Source organism: Centruroides vittatus, unplaced genomic scaffold (assembly GCF_030686945.1).
Source record: "Centruroides vittatus isolate TY-2023 unplaced genomic scaffold, ASM3068694v2 scaffold_576, whole genome shotgun sequence".
Lineage (NCBI taxonomy): Eukaryota > Metazoa > Arthropoda > Arachnida > Scorpiones > Buthidae > Centruroides > Centruroides vittatus.
Genome location: NW_027122713.1, coordinates 600,831 through 622,006, shown reverse-complemented (window position 1 = coordinate 622,006; position 21,176 = coordinate 600,831). Strand labels below are relative to the sequence as shown.

Sequence of the window (21,176 nt, the reverse complement as noted above, 5' to 3'; positions counted from 1 at the left end):
TAGATGTTCTATTACTAATATAATTTTGAGGATCCAACAAAGCGCAAGATAAAGGATGAAACAAGCCAATTGGACACCCCCACAAATTTTTTCTGAAAAGTAATATTTTGTACTTTTTTTCTCCGTATCGTAAATATTATAAAAGATAATTTGAAGATAGCATTAAGCTTCTCTAAACATGTGGGAATAGAGTCCGACAACAAAATTATCTTCTGTTTTTTATTTAAAGCTACACTAAACAAACGAAAACGACCGAGCCGCATTTGAACTTATTGGAAAATTACTGGTTAGCTATGTCTAATGTGGAGGCAAATTCTATTGTCTAATAAAATTATTAATTGGATAATGAAGAACTAATTATTAACTTAGAAATAACTAAAAAATCTACACATACATGAATTTGACACTCAAAAAATATGAAAACATGCTACTATTTGTGCCAAGAAATTTGTACTTTGAACAGAATGATCCTATCTTACAGTCAACATAAATGTCTAAAAAAGAACCACTTACAATAATAAGAGCTTTTATAAACAATTAGAATACATTAAGAATTGAAAGTCATATCACATTAAAAGTGGATATGTAGAATAACTACTAAATTAAAGATTGTATTTAAAAATAATTTATTTTTCATTGAATATCGATAGCAATTTTGACTAAATTCTTGAATAAGTCAAAAATATATCGACAACTTAATTCTCCAGAAAATTCTTTTAATGACAGATGCTAGTGTTTTTGGATATTTTCAATGTCCATCTTTGTGAGATCTCAAATAAAATGAACGGTCCATTAGTTTAAATTTAAACATTCCAAAGCTTAAAAATAACATTATGAAAGTATTGAATAAATAAGATCAACAGAACAAGAATTGAAGGATATCAAATAAAAAATATCATTTCATTTCACTGATACATGATTAAATAAATAAACAAACAAACAAACAAAAGATATGGGCCAAGTATCTCAATGTTAAACTTACTGCAATCAAGTAAAATGTAATAATACTGAATCTTTTATACTACTTTTGAGATAAGATTGAAAGCTTTAATATAAATATATATATATATGAGGTGGACCCAAAAGATAGGAATTCTGGATGGCAGGGTCCTAGTACAAGTTTCCCATGCTAGGTGAGTGTTCAATGAACCCATCTGCATCAGTTTACCAGATGGTGGTGGGTGTGAGAGGAATCTTTTTTGAGACTTTTCAACACATCTTCCTATCTATTTCTTTGATGTGAGTGGAATTGTGCATTTGGAATTTGTTCCTCCGGGTCAAATGATTAATCATAAGGTCTTTTTTTCTAGATGTTTGGAGACGGTTTTATCGAGATTTGTGGAAGAAATGTCCAGAGTTATGACAAACCACAGCAATGCTCCTTATGTCACTCAGAGTGTTTGGCAATTTTTGGCCAAAAACAGTATGATCCCCCCCCATGTTTCATCCAATCTCACCCAGTATGACTTTTCTGTTTCTCCACACGAAAAAGATTTTTCAACATGAGAGGTGAAACGAAAAACAGATGATTCACCCGTGCTTGAAAAGGCATCAAAATTGACCAATTCAAAAACTTTCGAGCAGTGGAAAAAATGTTTCGATAAGTGCATTGCATCAGAGTACAGTAGAGTCGTTTATCCGAATCAATTGGGGACTGGGGTTGTTCGGATAACCGATTATGTATGAAAAAATATAATAACCTGTCCGATGTTGAAATTTTTCTCCGTTGCGTGTTGCTTTGTGTCGAATTTCTATCGATTTTGAGCCCAACGAAAATTTTTATAATAATAATCGAGGCTATTGTATCGTTAAAATATTATTTCTTTATTTTGTACAAACAAAATAAATATATTGAAAAATATAAAAACAAAAAAATTATACTTTAGATGTAAATCTAGTATCAAAAAAGCTCGATTCAGCATGACACAGTCCAACTGAAAATTGTTCGGATAACTGGTGTTCGGATAAACAACTCTCTACCGTACTTTGAAAGTGACTAAAATTCAAACAAAAATAAATATGATTCTTTTTATAAATAAATTCCGTTTTTTTTTTATTCTCTTGTATATCAACATCAGAAACTACCTTCATAGGCAAAATAATATATTTTTGAAAGATTACATTGTTAACTATTCCTTTGGATTTAATTATATACAGTCAAACCTGTTTTTATGCGGGGGATAGGGACCGCATTAGAAAAAAAATCTCACGAAACTTCACGAATGGCTGTAAATAATAGTTTTCGCAACACAATTAAAAAATATTTTTTTTTTTATGCGGTCAACAGGGACCGCATAAAAAAAGTCTCACATAGAAAATAACTCAAAACCGTACGAAATAGAATTTATTGACAACAGATGTCAGCACTTGACTGCATCGTCTGGTCTATCGTCTGTTTTACATATTTTTGTCCAGGTGGTGTTTTGTTGAGTTAAAAAGTAAATTATTTCATTTTTCGCATATTCATGCAATAATATTACTATAATAGTGCATTTATGCTATAATAAGTTTATTTAGCTATAATAAGTCAACGTAAGACATGACGAATCGCACGAGACTAGTCGCCAACTATACCGCACAAATTAAAAATTCGCATTAAAAAAATCGCACAAATAAAAATGCACATAAAAAGAGCGCATAAAAACAGGTTTGACTGTAATTATGATTCGGGAACAAATATTTATTGAATTCGTATCTTTGCAGTTAAAAGTACTGAATTAAATTCAACTTTGGCTAATTTTTCTACATTGACAATGGAACTTCATAATGAAAAACGAAAAGCACTTGTTCAATCTTAAATTTGCAAAAACTGAAGGCTTTAGTAATATGGCAATTTCTACCCACACTGTTATAATTTCATTTGTTGCTAGTAGTTATGCATTTTTATTTTAAATTACTTATATTTTAAATCAAAGAATATACTTTAACTAAATCTAGTTATAAATCCATATATATGCAATTGCACGATCCTGCTAACAAACACAAAATAAGAATAAGGGAACAGATTAATGAACAATGCATCAAATCATTTCTAATGAATTTCAGCTATTTACTTACGTAATATACCCAACTGGAGTGTTGAGTGTATTATGTAAGTTTACAAAAGCAGTACAATAGTAATATTTTAAAATATTCAGCTATTAACTCCTATCGTATTTAAAATCAGCTGTAGAAAATAATAGCTACAATTGAAATATAAAGTCTTTAAACAGATTTGACTTTTGAACAGAAAGAATTAAGGAACTGTAATATGCTGAGAGAAATGAAATCCTTTTGTAATATATATGGCACATTTGGAAACTTTACTGCTTGTTGGGATTGTTAAAGAGATTGAAAATCTAATTTTACCAAGCAGCAACAATGTATTTCCCTCTCTTACATCAATGTACTCCTGCCATTTATGACTGATGTGGTTAAGAAAAATGATACTTTTTGACTGCCACACTGTGTGTGCTACTTTGGTGATAGCATCATTGAAAATGTTTTATCCCTTTCAACTGGCTTTTCATAGAGGAAAATGAACGAAAATTTGTTGGTGCCAGATCAGCAATACGGAAAGTGTTCCGAAAGTTTGAAGCTGCACTCGAGAATTATTTGCAAAGACCAACATAGTGTATGGCACGAAAATGACTCCTCCTTTCCGAGGCATTTTACCTCTGGCATTTCACAATTGCCAGATTGAGTCACAGTAGCAATTAGAATTGACGGTCCTTCCTTTATTCAAATCATCATTCAACAGCATATACTGCAAATCCCAGAAAACAAAAACTGACCTTCCTGCATTCTGAACTTTTTTGGAAGAATAGTATCCTTGTGATTATACTGTTGATTAAAGCAAATGCAATTCTGCTAGATTTTTGTAACCAACTTGCTGATTCATTCCACATGCCCAGCAGTACACGAATGATTGAATGCACTTGTTCCGGTAATACAGGAAATTCTTGTTAGTTCCGAAATTCAAGGGATGAAATAATCGTGACTTTGAATTTTCTGAGATTTACATATTTCTGTACAATATGCCATGTAACTGATGTAATTTACTTAAGCAAACAGAATATGGTCATGAATACAGAATGCTATTTTCATTAATAATTATTAATAATAATAATATAAATAAACTGCAAGTAAACAGTATGTGTTCTGTGAGAACCTCACAGGTTGCCAGATAAGTTTTATAAAAAGTAAAGCAGAATTCCTCTAATGTAGTCCAAATAGTAGTAAAATTACACAAATTTAGTAGCCTAAAGCCCTGCAAATATCTCCATCCGCTACTTGTAGCCCTATCTTGCAATCCTGAAAATCATCATATTTTATGAGATAGGAGGAAAAAAAGGGGTAGTCCATGGGTAAGGTGACACCCGAAAATGTGTTACTGTAAAAGCAAAGTCATATTAACCAGATTATAAGAGAACAGTAGACCAAGAACAACTCTAGTGTAGAATCACTTCAATCTAAACCAGAAATGGGCAACCTGCAGCCTGTGTCACACAAAATATTAATAAATATATCAATTTCCTAACTTAAGAAAGTATTCAGCAAAAACTCCATTGTCATTCTCTACAAGCTAGTAAAAATTTAGTAAAAAGTAAAACAAGAAATCAGTTAACAGACACATCAAAACTAATTTAAAACTAGCAGTGATTCAACCAAATATTAGCTACAAACTAGCAGATATTCAACCAAATATTTCAGATATATTACGTTCACATCAGTGACAGAAGCTGAATTAAGTATACTTATGTTAATTTATAATCATATATGAATAAATAATTGCAATTTACTTGCATTTTTTTCTTTTTTAAATCTTGTGTGGCCTGCATCAGTTCAAAAGCTTTAAATGTGGCCCTTATGTAGAAAAAGGTTGTCCATCCCTGATCTAAACTGAACAAGTTAACATACGCATATCACAGTTCGGACAGAATTTTAACTTCAAATTTTGAACTAACTGAATTCCTTAACATGTAAATCTCTATATTTCCAGCCGGAACAAAAGTACAGTTATTACAAACTAATGGAAAATTCGAATTATCCAAGTTTGAATTAACAAGGATTTCCTGCATCCTCATGTTCCTTCAATGAATCTCACTGTTACTTAATGGTCCTAAAGGACAACAGAAATGCCCTTGGCTTTTTTATAAATGCTTATCATTCTTGGTTGTCAAGAACACAGTTCTTGGCATTTGAACTCCACTACCCACCACTCACTCCACCATTGTGTAACTTGGGATGCCATCTTCTGGTAATTATGTTTTATTGATGTGGATCTCCTTTGCCAATGATCTCTTCTGGAAGAAGTAATGAATGACAGCATGCTATGAAAGATGTTCCTCATAGGGTGCATTCTTTTATTCCTCTGCGTAACTCTGCACGAGCGGCATCTGTTTAAAAATTCCTGTGGAACGCATTCCTATATTCCAGCTGAAGTGTGTGCCGTTGGACAGCAAAAATGGCTGCTTGTAGTAGTAGTTTACGGTGGAAAGCAACACGGCGTCCTCCATGGCTCAAATAGTTTTGTTTAAGAATCCATTATGTGGTTTTATGAATGAAAATTTAGAAGTTGTGAAAGCGCAAGTTAGTGCACGTAATTATGTAAGTGTGTCCTCAAATTTTTTCAGTGGTAGTTGGCATTCTAATTTTATTCGTGGCTACTTTGAATGCTCTGTAGGCAAAATAATTCATTTTATGGTTAAATTTTACAATTGATACCCTTCTTTTGTCTCTAAAATATTTTAAAAATCATAAGATTCTTCTTTAACGATACTATTGATAGTATGGGTGCCACCATCTTTTCCTTTCACCATTGTTCCTAAATGTCTACAAACAACAGCGCACTCCTGTAGTAGTGGAGACGCAGAGTGACCGCTATTAACAAACACCCATATATGCACTTGACACCTTTAACAGATCAGGAAGTCTATTTCCCATTACTATCTGCCAGAGAACAGTAATGGAAGTACTGGGGTTGTATTCTGGTCATCATCTCTCATCTGTTGTCTCTCACAAGCTGATCACTGATTGGCTAATCATTTGTTTACATCTCGAGAGATAATCACGTCTCTCTAAATGCAATTCCGGACAACTTTTTCTCTTTTCGCTTCTCTCGTTTATCAGAGATGAGCGGATAGTTGTCTTTCGACCAGTCTATCGTCTTTTGCCTTGATTTTGTTATATCCAATATGGACGACTCGATGCTACTCGTGCTGTATGATCGCATTACAAAACGTTCCCTATCTTGGGAAAGAATATTTCGAGAGAGAAAATGTTTCTGATTTTTTTCCCGTGCCTACTTGGAAACACCACTGATTCCATTTTTTTTTTAATTATCTTACATCAATTACTGAACCATCGAATATGATGTTAACCTTACTTAGATAGTTAAGGAGAAATTAGATATTTTTTCGAAATAATACCATCTAAGTACACATTCTTTTCTAACTTAGGTTATTAAAATTTTTATTTGTTAAGAGACAAATTGACATTACAATCTGTAAAAAAGTTATAAAACAAAAAACATAACTTTGAAGAAATTACATGCTTTATTTGAACACGTGCTTTCCTTGCCACGTGATAAATGATTACGTACTCTGTATTTTTGAAAATTTTACAATTTCATTGGTTAAAATTCTATACAGTGTTGCACGCGCAGATAACCCGAACATGTATAATCAACCTAGTAGTATTGTGACGTCATTGATGAAGACGAGATTGTTAGAAATGGCCAGAATTGCCACTGTGTCTGAGAGATGAATTTCGTCTCTTGCTTTGACGTCATTGGTCGGTGAAAGAAGAGACGAGAGATAAGTGACCAGAATATGGCCCCTGTACATCTCCCAATGAAAATTAGCAGGAAGTACAGTGACAAAGAATACTATCAATTACTAAATTCTGTTGTCCTGGAATTTCACCTTCATATTTAGGCCAAAAACTTTTCAAAAATGCCTCAAATATCAAATTTCTATAAACTTTCTGGGAAGAGTTCATTATTCACAAGAAAGAGCAATGAAAGAATTGTGAAGACTGCCAAAGGTAAAAAAAACTCAAAGGAAAAATATGTTGGAAGATTCAAAAGCAGATGGACAAAGTTGAGAAATTGGTACTTCTAGAGAGAATAGGTAAATAGTCTGAAGTTGGTAATAGCAAGTACCAAGTTTAAGAAAATTTGTATACTGTACTGAATTTTTGTATTAGAAAATTTGTATACTGAAAAGAAAATACTGTAAAAATTTCAAAATAAACTACAGCAAGGACTTAACAAATCAGTTAAAAATTCAGAATCTGTTATCATTCATTAGGATTTAAAATAATAGCAATATCAATGAAGGAAAACAATTTAATATAGCAGGAACTGTCAACATCAAAGCAGAAATAATGATGTAACAACTGTTTCATTATCTGCTTCATATGACCTGTTTGCAGTTTGCATAACTACTTGTCATTTACAAAGTTAATAAAATAACAAACCAGTAATTGTTGATCTCATTCACTATGCATAATCTAAATACTTGACCATTATTACAAATGAGCCAACGATTAAGGAAGAAACGAAATTATTCTAATATTCTGTATTACTGTAAGTGTAACATATCTTCAAGTATATAAAATCTGTTAATCTTGAATTTCAGTATGTAAATATTCAAATTTATAAAATAAAGGTTGCAAACTGTTTATAAAGCTCAGATATATCAAAAGTTGATTATGAAATACATTTAAAACCATTTAGTTTATTCACTTACACACATGATTAAATGATTAGAATGTTTATATTTTTTTTGTTCATAAATAAGCTTTATATTTAAGTAATTAAATCGGGCATTTAATATGTATGCAAATTTATTTCTCCAAATTCCTCAAACTTGTACAGCTATATACTTTTTTGTAAACCAAAATGTAAAGACTTTTTGTTAAACCTTCTTAGTACTTCCAGGCTTTCCGGTCCATCCTCACAGGTATTGACAAAATAGCAACAGAAAATAACTCAAATTCAATATGAGGTGTTAGAATGTAAGACATGCTTTTTGTTGCTATTGTGTTGATAGCCAAGAGGATAGGCTGGAAAACCCAAAGTACTGAGGTTTAACAAAAATGTTTCCATCTTGATACAAAAAGAGGCAGATACTGTACAGGGTCGTCTAATACAAATGCTACCATTTTAAATTATTGTAATTATGTTAATTATTACCCAAGAACATTGTAACGCACATTAAAACATTGGAGAATTGTCCAACTTTCACAAGTTCTCAATGCGTGCACCTAGTGTCATGTAGCACATATCCAATCGATACTCAAATTCCTCCTAGGCTTGCTACGGTATATTCATTGAGACTCCTCCCATGGCAGCACATTTCTTCAGCTACTGCAGATTACTCTATGAGTGATTTGACTTTCTGGGATAGGTTTTTCACTTTCACAAAATGCCTTCTCTATTGCAGAGCACCATTTTCATCTACAGTACTTCCCACAGCTGGTAGATGACAAGATGTTTGAACGAAGATGAGAGATGAAACTCAGACAGTTAATTGGTGTACATTACACACTTCTTGGACAACAGTAAACATAATTACAGTAATTTAAAGTGGTAGCATTCTTACTGGACAACTGTATGTGTGAGATATTCAATATTAGATGAGAAAATTTGGTTTAATAGTCAAATTAACCAATCAATTGTCAGATTATTATTCATTGGTAATTAATTCTGTGAATTTGCAAATAATTTGAGCTTTCATTTATACTTGTTAAGTGTAATACTCTAACACTACAACTTAAGCTACGTCATCTTATTTGTTATATAATGGTGCAAATAATTTTAATTTAAAATAATTCCCATTTATTTTAAATTAAATTATAAAATAATTTTTCTTATAATGATGCATTGGTAGATTAAACACTCACCGACAAATTTACATTTGCGAAGTAATTCAAGATGGGTCCAAAAGAAATCACCTGGATCGTAAGGCACCTTTTTAACAAAATCAGCGTGACTTAATTCGGACAATTCTTTCCCGGTAATATTCCACGAGTCCATATTGACCCCTTGCAGGTTGAACTGTTGAACAGCCCACTTAATCCAATGCTGTACATGATCTTGCGTCCAATTCAACGGTTCTAAAATAACGATTTCGAAGAATTGTGATCTCTTTCTATAATCTATAATTAGCTTTCTTACACTCATGACCGAACATAAACAGCAAATACAATTTATTTGGCATGCTATCAAATGATTTCAATATTCAAATGAGTCAAAAATTTACAGTTTATTTGGAATTAAAATAAAGAAAAAAAAACTAAAATTGCCACATCAATTTATAATTAAGTAAACTAATATAACTAATAAAAAATTAATAAATTGTATGGTTATCTAATAATTAATTAAAATAAAATTTTCTTATTATTTTAAACATTCAATTATATTTTTAATTAAATACAGATTAATAGCACTTGAGACTAGACATAACTGCTGCAAATAGAATAATGCTCGAGTATACACTAAGTTGCATATTAAAAAATACTAGGATCATGCCAAAATTCCAAACTAACACCAGCTTTAAAGATTCACAAATCACAACTTGACACGCAACTTTGAGTTATATGTCCCTAGATTATGATTTGAGAGTCTAAGACAGGCTGATAAATAATCCTGGAATGCTCCCAATAATTCTTTAAAACAACAACTTAATATCAAACATATGATATTAAATGAACATTCAATAATTAATGAAATTTAAATATGCTGTTCACATTTTTTTATGGTCCCTTCATTGGTTATAGAATGTAAAAGGTGTTTTCTACATGTACTGTACTGTTTCATAGTAAATATTTTAACAAAGACAAAAAAATATATATTTATTTTTTAGATCTAGGGCCAGGTAATGGTAAAATAATGAATAAAAAGCATAAGTATAAACAAATATACAGAACAGTTATTAAATCAAATCAAAATAAAAACGACTTCCTACTGCAGTTCACAATAAATTTAGATATATTAATTTTTTGCTACCTTTTTTCTGTTTCAACTTATTTGAACTATTTTAAAGTAGATATATACCAAAATTATGTATTAAATTAGCCTTATTATAGCCCAATATTTCAACAGATTGTTTGGCAATACCAAAATTATATAAATTAAAAAGTTTTGAGTTACTAAAGCAAACTATCAATATAGGACAACTGTCTTTCTTTATGACAATGTGTAAAGTAGAAACCTAAGTAACATTTTTTAAAATTAACAAACAAATTGTCAGCTATATAATTACATTTAATTACTTAAGCCAACAACTAGAAAGCCTTAAAAAAATTACACACACACATTTGATAAAAGAGTGTCTATATTATTTTTTGTAGCTAATATTGATAATTTATTTATTATGTATTATATGTTTTTATTGTTATATTACTATATATATACAAATATTTGCAGTTCACTAGATAAAACAGAAATTTAGATTTCCAAATGTAATGAAAAGTGAAAATTGTACTGACTTATTGACACTGCATACATTAAGAACATTATCACATACAAACATTAACCTTACTACCAGCACACTTCAATTCACTCTTAAAAAATGTTTTCAAAGTGTGCTGGTGTTAAATTAAGATTAATGTTTGTATGTAAACAATTCATGCAGCTTTTATGAATAATAAGAACAATATCCTCAATCGAATTACAGTTTTTCTAGTAACGTAACTAAACCATAAAATGGCCACACTCAGAATAGCAGTCAATTTATAAAGACTCATTCTTGAAAATATATTCGAATGAAGACTGAAGCCAGACAATTTTACCAAATTCCTCACATATAGAGAGTTTTTTACTTTTATAATTAACACAATTAATAAATAAATTGTTAATTATATAGTTCTATTTAGTTATATAAGCTAAAAATTTTCAAATTTTTATTACAAAGCCTAAAATGATTATATATACATATATTTGCTAATATCTACCATATATCATATTATTATTATTTATATTAATCATAAAATCTGCAAAACCATATAATATATCTTTTGTATTCTTCTGTATATATATCTCCAAGAAAATAATTTTGATAATAACAAAAATTTGAAATCTTCAAGTCAAAATCAACAAAATTATCAACAAACACATCTCCAAACCAATTTGGTTTAGAGATGTGTCTAATAATGCAAAATAACAACACAAAGAAAGCTCTTTAACAAGGATAAAAAGAAAATTGTCAGAAAATAAATGTAAAATTTAAAAAATTCAATAGATCTTCAGATATATTTTATGCTTCCCACATTATGAACTATACATTACCAAACTGTTCTAAAAGGAACAAGAAAAGATTTATCATTACTGCCATCATACAAAAACTAAAATTTACTTGTCTATAATTTTGAAACAATCAATTTTATAACAAAAAATTAAATTAAAAAAAAAGTTTTTTTAAAAAGAATATATTTCATGAAAAAATTAGGAAGAAACTACAGATAGAATCTATGATCAAAGGTTTCAGCCAATGGTATTATAAACAATGAAATTCATATTGATAAAAAGCTTTATAAAAATAAACATTTTTCAATAATAAATAAGTTTTTATCTTTACATATTAATGGTTTTAATTTTTCTTTTTTATATGTGTATACTTTACTAAGTAGTTTGAGTTTTTTGGTTTGTCTGTAGAAATATAATACAGTGCAAACATAAATTCACTATGCAGAGGGTCATGCCTATGTGGCTCGGCAGAGTGTTGACATCATAACTTGTCAATGTCATTTCACCTTTGCAGAGAAGGTTAGTCAGATATGGTGCTATCACGATGTAGTGGAGAATAAACGTGGGAAATTTTTAAAGAATTTTCCCATGCGTTTGTCTCGTTTCTGTTTCAGAAAAATTTTTTAAAATAGTTACGTCTAGAAAAGAAAAAAAATCTTTGTCACACAATTCCTTTTTATGTGAATTTTTTTTCGAGTAAATTTTGGCTAAAATATTTTTGCGGATATAGATGCCGCTCTCCAGTGCCACGTGATCATCCTTGATGGGTATATCCGTCGATCACTGCAGAGTGGTTAACAGACAATCCAATGCCATGAACATTGATCTCTGCGTGATGCTGTGTAGTTTCTCATCATACTCACCATTGATTGAACAAAGTGTTTTTCTCAAGCAGAAGAGTCCTGTTGTGTTTTGAAAATGGAAGCTGTTTTTCAGGCACCTCATGCAATAAAATGAAAGATGAATTTCTCGTGTGTGATTTACTGTATGAGGGAAAACTGTTTCAGAGCGATATCCCAAAAGAGGGTGCTCATCAAATGGGAGTTTATTAAAATTATGGTTTGCATTTGATGTCGTTACTTTGTTCCTGGGAGCTCCTCCCATTTCCCTGCCCACTGCAAAGCAACTTTTGATCACACTGTATACACATCATGTAATTTATATATTAGAACATTAGTTTATGCAAATGATTTTATACAATTATTTTAATTTATAAATTTTAAAAAAAGTTTTAAAAACCAACCTGATGGAATTTTTAACCTTTCCTGTTCTTGACGATATTCGGTTGATAGAACCCAACGAGTAATTTGTTCACTTTCTTCCGTAACCGGTATAACAACTTTTTTAACGACTGGACCTTCTCCCACTTTATCACCTATGATATGTAAATATTTCATATTTAAAAAATTATTAATTTCAATAGAATCATGCATATTCGACCAGAAATATTAGAATGTATAATTTCTAAAAAAAACGAGTAAAGTATGTTGAAATTTGATGTCATATTTACAAATACACAAATCTAATTTATAAAGTTTTATTTGAATAATTAGTAAAATGCATTTTATATTTTTTCACTATGCTACTGAAGTAATATTTTCAAAACAGTAAACAGAAATTAAAATTTTACCTTGTGTCGTATCAGGGGTAACAACGATTTCTTCAGCAGGTTTTAGTACATCCACAATATTAATTTTTTTTGTATCTAAACATAAGTAAAAAAATTTTTTTTTCAATCAAGTTAATGATTTATAACAATAGTTTTCATGATTGTTTAGACACTAGTGAAATTTAATTTAATAATTTAAAAATATATCACAGACAAGCATACTGCTTTCTGATACATTCTTAGAAAAATAATTTGTGATGAAATTCATGCAATTTCATCAGTCTTATGATACACAGGTATGCTTAAGAACAGTAATTATGATATAACACATTAGCTTTTGTTATTCACTGTTACAAATATTGCAATCTTTTTCTTGTCAAATCATATTTTAAAATTTATTCAAATGAATTATTATTATTGTAAGCATTCACAATGTTACCTTTGTTTGTAATTTCAACATTTATCTGCACTAAACCTTCTCCTTGAACACATTGATTAACAAGATTTTTACTGGCATCCAGCTGTAAAATTGACATTAATTTATACATCCATTAGAGTTATTATCCTGGTTTTATTTACATAATATTTCTTAAAATATAAAAATTAGTAAAGAAAAATTCAGTAAATTGCTAAATAAAGCCAGTAGTAGTAGTAGTAATAAAAAATTCTAAAAGAAAAATTTAAGTTATATGTTCAATTTAAATCTCAAATCAAAATATTTATAGTTATACAGGTTAATGTATTAAACAAATTTATATTGCAAAATATTTTAAAATTTATATTAAAAAAATATATAAAATAAATTTCTGGAATCATAAACATTTTAGTCAAAAACAAGAATATAACAAATGCAAGTCTTTCTAAATATATTTTGTAAAAATACACAAAAGATGCTACAAATTATAGTAATATATATGTTATTTGTTTTAACAGAGTTTAATAAAAAAAAACATTTACCGATCGTTTCATGTATCTTGATCAGGTAATGCACGGTATTCAGTTGGAGTTCTGAAAGTTTAAGTTCAAGAGCTCCTTTTTTGGTAATGCACAGTGACCTCGTCACATATTCAACAATATGTTCCCTTCACTAATAGACCCTGTCCTTGCTACTGTACATTTTTACAACTATCGATATTCATGAAACAAGCTGTAAATCAAGTTCTAGTGCCTTCAGACTACATCCATCTCAGCATGTAAACAGAGGATTAAACTCCATTAAAATAAATACTTTTCTACTTTTTTTGAACTTTCCCATTATCTCAGAAAAAGATAGCTGGGAACTTCTGCATACTAAAATGGCACTTTCAACAGTTTTATTAATCAAATCTCCACTCAATCTTTATTTTTTAATTAATAACCTTTAAACAAGATGATGGCTCAATTATTTATGTTTATGTGAAATTATAATCTTTTTCTAATAGTGGCATTCCTACTTCATTATCAATGTACAATTATTGGGCTTTTTGCACTTTCAGTAATACACTTAAGTGTTATGGCACTACTCAACACCATTTTGTGGCATCCGTGAAGTGTTATTGCAGAAAATTATGGTGTTAAAGCACCCCAGTCAAAAATCATCAAATTAACTAAAATAGCCTTAATATAGTTTAAGCCTAATTTGGTGGTTTGACTTTATATTTAACAACAAAAAACACAAATTTCAATTCATTTAAAATTACCTCTTGTGTATCTTGTAAATAAAACTGATAATCTTCTAATGATGTGTTAATACGCTGCTCCAGTAAACAACGCAATGTCGTAAGAGGTTCGGTGATATCCATTTGTTGACAGAAAAAAACGTCTCCTGTCAACCTGAAAAAATTTATATCATCATCTTTTATTAAGCTTGTGTTTTGAATGTATTTTAATTACTAATAAATTTAGACAAATCTACAGCCATTACCAGAAACCAAATTACTGGATTAAGCTGCAATAAATTGCTTGCATTTGCTAAATAATTTGACTAGATCTAACTTCTTATTTTAATGAATGGAAATGAAATTTTCATTCATTTATTTTATGATAATTTAAAAGTTTTTCTCCATTACTTCAAGCAAACTTAAAACCCCCCCCTCAATCATCATGAAGGTAAAGAATAGATACGACTGGATTCTTCAATATATTTTCTACAAAATAAATACATCTTATATTGAATAATTGCCATAAAATTAAATTTTGGAACTTCTCTACTTAAATTCTCATTTTGGATATTATTTTTTTTTTTTTATGGAAGAGATACAAATATATATTTCTATCCAAGCCATAAATAATAGCTATGTTGGTTCTATTTCAAGTTATATCTGTAAAAAACTGTTAATATGAGAAAAGTTTTGAATACATTTAAAATTTCAAATTGCAAACATGATTTTTTTAAATCGATTGTGAACAATTTTATTTTAATTTCAAAGTAAAATGGTTGATGGTATATTTCACAATTTAAAATACGAAAGAAATTAAGTTGTTTTTGCTGGTGATTGGACAAGACGGAAGAGTGAAGACGACTTGGTCTCTTTCATATTTTAAATTTTATTCTAAATTTAGAAAAAACCATTTAAGATAATTAAAACCTAGTAAAAAGAGAACAAAATTTTACAATTAAAAAATATCAGGTAAACAACCTTTTGCATTAGCTGTCTATGGTTGTTCTTTGTGTTGAGAGAGAGAGAGAGAGAGTCTATAATGTTGAAAATGCTAAATTTTTATAGCACATAAAGTTGTTATATTCTGACTTATTGGAATGGTTGGAAAACTGTTTCATTTCATTTATATCCACTTAATAGAAAACATCTATAAAGAGTAGCTTATTAAAAAAATAAAATTTCCATCCTACTGTAAGTTACATCATAAGATTTCTCTTACATTTTACAGACACGTTTTGAAGTAAAAAAAAATTAAATTTAATGTACATCTCAAAAGAAGAATTTCAAAAGACTGTAATAAACATATTAGAATTTAAAAGTGAATTCAATTTAGTAATATTCTGGAAACATTTAAAATTATAATAGTTTATTTATAGTTTTTCACTGGAGTCTCGTGCAATTTTTGTTGCTGTAATCTTCTAAATGCGTAATGTTGCAGATATGTGCTTGCGTATAGTAGGCATCGAACCAGCAGGATATTCACATATTGTCGGAATAATCTTTATATTAAAATACAAATGAATTTAGCATTATCAAAAGCGAAATGTATTATACATAAAGTTTTCAAATATCCAATATATAGGATTTTGATTACTGAATAAATTTTAATAGTTCTTACTTCACCATCCATAGAAATTATGTTACATTATATATTTTCTCTTTTATTTCTGCTATTATTTCACTATATATTCTTCAAATATAAGTTCATTATTAATAAATTTTTCTTTATAAATCATTGGTCCTTTTAATTTAATTTATTATGTGAAGAATCGCAAAATTGTCTGCTTTTATTATTTTCACCCAGAATGCAAATATACTCTAAAGTATTTATTTAGCTAAAATGTACTAACATTAATGGTAATACTGCCATTACATTACATTGGGTATATTTACTCCCAAATGTGACAGTGACGATATAGGAATAATGTCCATTAGACGGTTCAAATTTAGATGATTTGAATTTCATGCACTCACTTGAAAGTGGATAGCAGAGTGATATTTCTCACCTAAACTATGCATGCACAGACAGCAGATAGACTTGTTTATTAGTATGATTGCAAGTGCTACCTTTTTTAAAATTATGAAATTTATAAAGCACTTATTTAGTCCAAAAAATGGTCAAATCTGCAAAATATGCAGTAAAAAATCATAAACATGTGTTAACAGATACTTTAATTTGATCTACTCGATCGTGTTTAAAAGTTTTGCAGAGTTCCATGGTTTGTTGTATGTTGGATTTTAACAAATATTTTAAAAATTCACATAAAATTTATGACCATCACGGTTTCAGCATCATAGCAGTTAAGAAAAAAAAAACATGCACTTGCATACAAATCCAGCCCTTAATTATAACTTTATACTTCACACACACATATAAAATTGGAAAAAAAACAAAAACAGTTTAAATTAAAAATTAACAATACAGGATTCTACAAAAAAATTGTTTTTAAAGTTAAAAATACTACAATGAACTTCATAATGTCATTTCATAAATCAGTTCTCAATTAGAAAAGCTACAGTTCATTCAGTAAATCAAAAATGTTCTCAGTGTTTGATGACCAATTCTTTTATTTGTAAACCTTTGTCAGTGTTATTAGAAATAAATACCAACAAAATCAAATGTAAAGTTTTAAAAGCATCAGTGTAATTAAGAATTATGAAATATATTTGAAATAAACTGGCTGAAAATTAAACAAAGTTCCAGTCATATTAATTTATTTCTACAAATTTTTTAGTATATTTATGTAAATGCAACATTTATCAATCATATTTACTTATTCAAAGAACAACAAGAACATTGCAACTTTTAAAAGTTCATTTTCATCTAAAATAAAAATAAAATGATTTACAAAGTTAAGTGACTTACAAAGTGACAAAAAGTATATCCAAAGCATGGAAATCAATGTACAAGGTTCCATAAGCATTAAGGATGACTTGGGTTATGATGTATCCGGTACAGTGTGTATATTCTTGTATTGTATTGTATGTTTACTGTCATTTTAACCCGTGTATTGTATTTATTATTTTGCTTTATTGAATTTGTTAATTTTGTAAGCCATTTTATTTTATTTTGATTGATATGTTTATTTTTAACTGCGGTAAACTTTAAAAATGTTCTATTTTAAAAATGCTACAACCTATATACATATATCAACATCCTGAAGTCTGACGTAGTGATACTAAGCCAAATGATCGCCGTAATTAATCAGGCTATTATTATGCTATTTCTAGTTTCTAATTATTAATTATAGCATAATAATAACCCGATTAATTATGGCTTAATGTTACAATGTTCGACATTTTTAAAATTTTTGTAGTATATTCTATGTAAAGTGGTTGGACATTTTGTAAATTTGATGCTGTATAGTAATCAAAAGCCATCTTTCAGCTAATATTTTTGACCTTGTTTAAATTTTTGCAGAGTTCCATAGTTTGTTGTATGTTGGATTTTAACAAATTTTTTAAAAATTCACATAAAATTTATGACCAGCAATTTTACAAAATCTTTGTAAAAGTCATTAATATGTAAATTTGCATATCTGACAAGGCAGCTATACACCCTTCTAGAAGCCTACAAGGAAAAGGTCAGAATGGTTTAGAGCTTCAATTGGTTGTCAATTGTGTAACATTGTTTATTCGGTTTGTTACTTCTTATGAAAATTTAGTTTTATTTTACTTCAGAATTCACTTAAAGCTTTACATTATCCATAAAAATAAAAACCTGGTGGAACAAGGTTGAAAAGTAAAAATCAGCAAAAACATCTAAATAAAGGAAACTTAAAACTTGTGGCATAAGAATACTGGAAGTAGATTTGACAGTAAGACTCAACACATAGTCTGTGTAATGTTTGCTTTATTCACAACTACAGGAAATTTTGGACGAAGCAAATGTTGCCATAATAATAAATCAGGAAAGCAAGCATCATTACAGGAAAAAAAACAGAGCTTTATTTTGTGTCTTAATTATTAGGGCACCTTTGAGAGCAATATTAGTGAAGGAGCTTAAGGCACAAAGTAAAGCTTGAAGCATTTGTTTGTGACAATGCTTACTTTTTCAATTTATTATCATGGTGTTATTGCTTCAACCAAAACTTCCTATAGTTGTAGTCCGTATGTAATGTTCACTTTATTCACATGTTAATCTTACTGTCAAATCTTTGGTATTCTTTTGCCACACCTTTCAAAAGTTCCCTTTATTTAGATGCTTTCATTGAGTTTTATTTTCAACCTGGTTCCACTAGTTTTTTTTTTGGGTGGATTTCAAGTATTTTTCACTCATCAATAATTTCATAGTAGAATAGTTTTCACTATAATTCTATATTCATGTGATAGCTTGCAGTAGTCATGTCATGTGATAACTGATTAACCAATAATATGCCAAAACTTAAAAAATGAGATATTATTTTATAAATACTCTACTCTTAAATCATTAGGCTTGTATTAATTAATAGATAAAAAGTAATTGCAAGACAAAGTCACATGATAATTATATTTTTATGATAGTCATGCAAAAGCCTGCATTACATTGTGTCACATAGTAGCTGATTAACCAATAATATGTTAAAATTTTTTTAAAATGGTTAAAAATATTGAATAATTAATTATAAACAAAACTTTCAAAAGGGCAAATAGGTGGTGGTCAACTCTTGAATGAGGTATTAAACATATGGAGGCTCCTTCTCGATTGTTTGGTGGCTTGGCGTCACTACTCTATCTCATAGAATTAGGCAACAAAATGCCAACTGCACAAGTCCAAAACGATCCAACAAATTCAAAATTTAAGATGTTCACAGTACTAATAATGGACACTAACTATTTTAAATTTTATTCAAATTGGTTCATTGTTTGTAGAGATATTAAGGCTCAAATTTGGCACTTCAACATTGTGTGTGTGGCAGAGCTGTACTAGTGCGCTACTGCATTCTATGATCCTAATATTCAATATGTATATGAAATTTCTTATACTAATTCAGCATTACATTACACAAACGTACATTTCTGTTCTGTTGACTGTAATTTTATTCATAAGAAAGCATGATTTTATATAAAATTAAAAAAATTAATTATCAAACTAATATATCATATAAACAGTTGCATATTTTAAATTTAAAACTAAAATTATTTTGTAGTCTTAATCACTTCTCGGAAAATTTCTCTATTTATAAAAAGTTCTTATCAGAAATAATGCTGACGAAAAATTATCCAGTTCTAATTTATAAATAAAATTCTCACAAACTCTTAAAACTTTTGCCAGAAAGTAATTTTTTCAGTATGTATTTTTATGATATTTTTAATGTACAAAAAATAAAAACATTCTAGTTATTTTTATTTGAATCCAGGGATAGAAGTTATTCAGGTTAAAGTTTTTAGATTAACTAAAAGATAAAGGGAGGTAAAAATACATTCATAATTTGAATATTTTCTAGTAATCACTCACAGTGCTAAAAGTTCCTTACCCGTCAGAATGATGTTCGTTCATTACCGCAGATGCAGACGAAGCATCCTGAAGCTGCATTATATCAGAATTTACCAAGGTGTCGTTTGGCATCACAGCCTCCATTCCCAATACCGGACTAACAACATGAGCACCTCCCGATGCAATGCCACTTCCCACCAATGCCTGAGGAATTACCGTCGAATGAGTTTGAATTCTTTTCTCGGGTGGAACACCACCATCGTCATCTCTCGCTAATTGACTGGATGATCGTTTCATTCCACACCCCCCAATGAGGGTTTTATTCTGGAAGAAGAAAAAAAAAATTATTAATTATAAATTTTCCAAATATATAAGCCAAATAGAGAAGTACAATTAATATAAAATCAAGAAATTCTAATCGTTTCTGGCCAAGATAAATTTATTAAAATGCAATATATTATGGCACACACTAAATAAAATCAACAAGAATAAAAAAAAAATCCTTTTAGTGTCAAAAACATATAAATAAAGACAATGAGTTTAAAAACAAATGCAATTACAAGTACTTTGATGATAATGTGTAACCATCATCATCAGTTAAATCTACTCAGTTTTTCCACTTTTATGTGATGATTATTAAGTATCATTAGAAGTACTTATAATTATATTTGTTTTTAAACTCATTATTGTTTCTTTTGTGTTAAAACAGATAAAAAATAAAGGCAATAGTTTTTTTATTCCAATTAATAAGTTTATTCATTTACAAATACAAAAAACTAACTGGTTTGTAACCTGAGGATGTCTTTAAAAATGACCAAAAACATTACTTATTAAAATTTTTTGCTACTGTAAAAAGGTCACAAGGGTTAATTTCTTTCAAAGCATTTAAAAAATATATAATTAAAGCTATCACATTGCACAATTGTTAACAAATATTTCTTTTGTAACTATATATACCTTGAAATGCAAACTACTTTTTAAAAAATTTTAATTAAATTCAGAGCCATGCAAACATTAAACTTACAAATATATAAAAGGCACATTTTCCCACTTATTTACAAGCAGAAAATTTGCACCGTTTGGGAAAGATAAGCTAATTTATAATAAAAATATAATAATATCTTTGCTTACAGAACCTTATAAATAAAAACATTTCTTAAAATTATAATTAAAAAAAACAATATCAAGATAAATCTGTATTTTCTATAAAATTGAAATATAAATTTACCATAAAAACCTAGACACCATTCACTTGTAACATATTCTACTTACTTCTTT

General features: G+C 29.0%; 2 protein-coding genes across 6 annotated transcripts in view; one reads left to right on the top strand and one right to left on the bottom strand.

Annotated features, from left to right (window-relative positions):
* The window catches only part of LOC136989519 (persulfide dioxygenase ETHE1, mitochondrial), a 29,621-nt gene extending 27,581 nt beyond the window's left edge, over positions 1 to 2,040 (top strand). Inside the window, exon 8 of the mRNA XM_067287717.1 lies at positions 1,311 to 2,040. The gene's annotated coding sequence lies outside the window, so the exon portion shown is untranslated. The remainder of the gene's footprint in view (positions 1 to 1,310) is intronic.
* Ets97D (DNA-binding protein Ets97D) overlaps positions 1 to 21,176 on the bottom strand; it is a 52,224-nt gene that overhangs the window by 7,019 nt on the left and 24,029 nt on the right. For 3 of the 5 annotated variants that reach the window (XM_067287709.1, XM_067287711.1, XM_067287710.1), the window contains exons 2-7: positions 19,939 to 20,222; positions 14,522 to 14,654; positions 13,282 to 13,363; positions 12,864 to 12,938; positions 12,477 to 12,608; positions 8,890 to 9,102 (exon numbers count right to left, since the gene is read on the bottom strand). In XM_067287709.1, coding sequence (XP_067143810.1) covers positions 8,890 to 9,102; positions 12,477 to 12,608; positions 12,864 to 12,938; positions 13,282 to 13,363; positions 14,522 to 14,654; positions 19,939 to 20,195 — 892 coding nt within the window. In that variant the 5' untranslated portion in view covers positions 20,196 to 20,222. Of the gene's footprint in view, positions 1 to 8,889; positions 9,103 to 12,476; positions 12,609 to 12,863; positions 12,939 to 13,281; positions 13,364 to 14,521; positions 14,655 to 19,919; positions 20,223 to 21,176 lie in introns of those variants that run through there. The other 2 variants (XM_067287714.1, XM_067287713.1) reach the window with 2 other exon arrangements.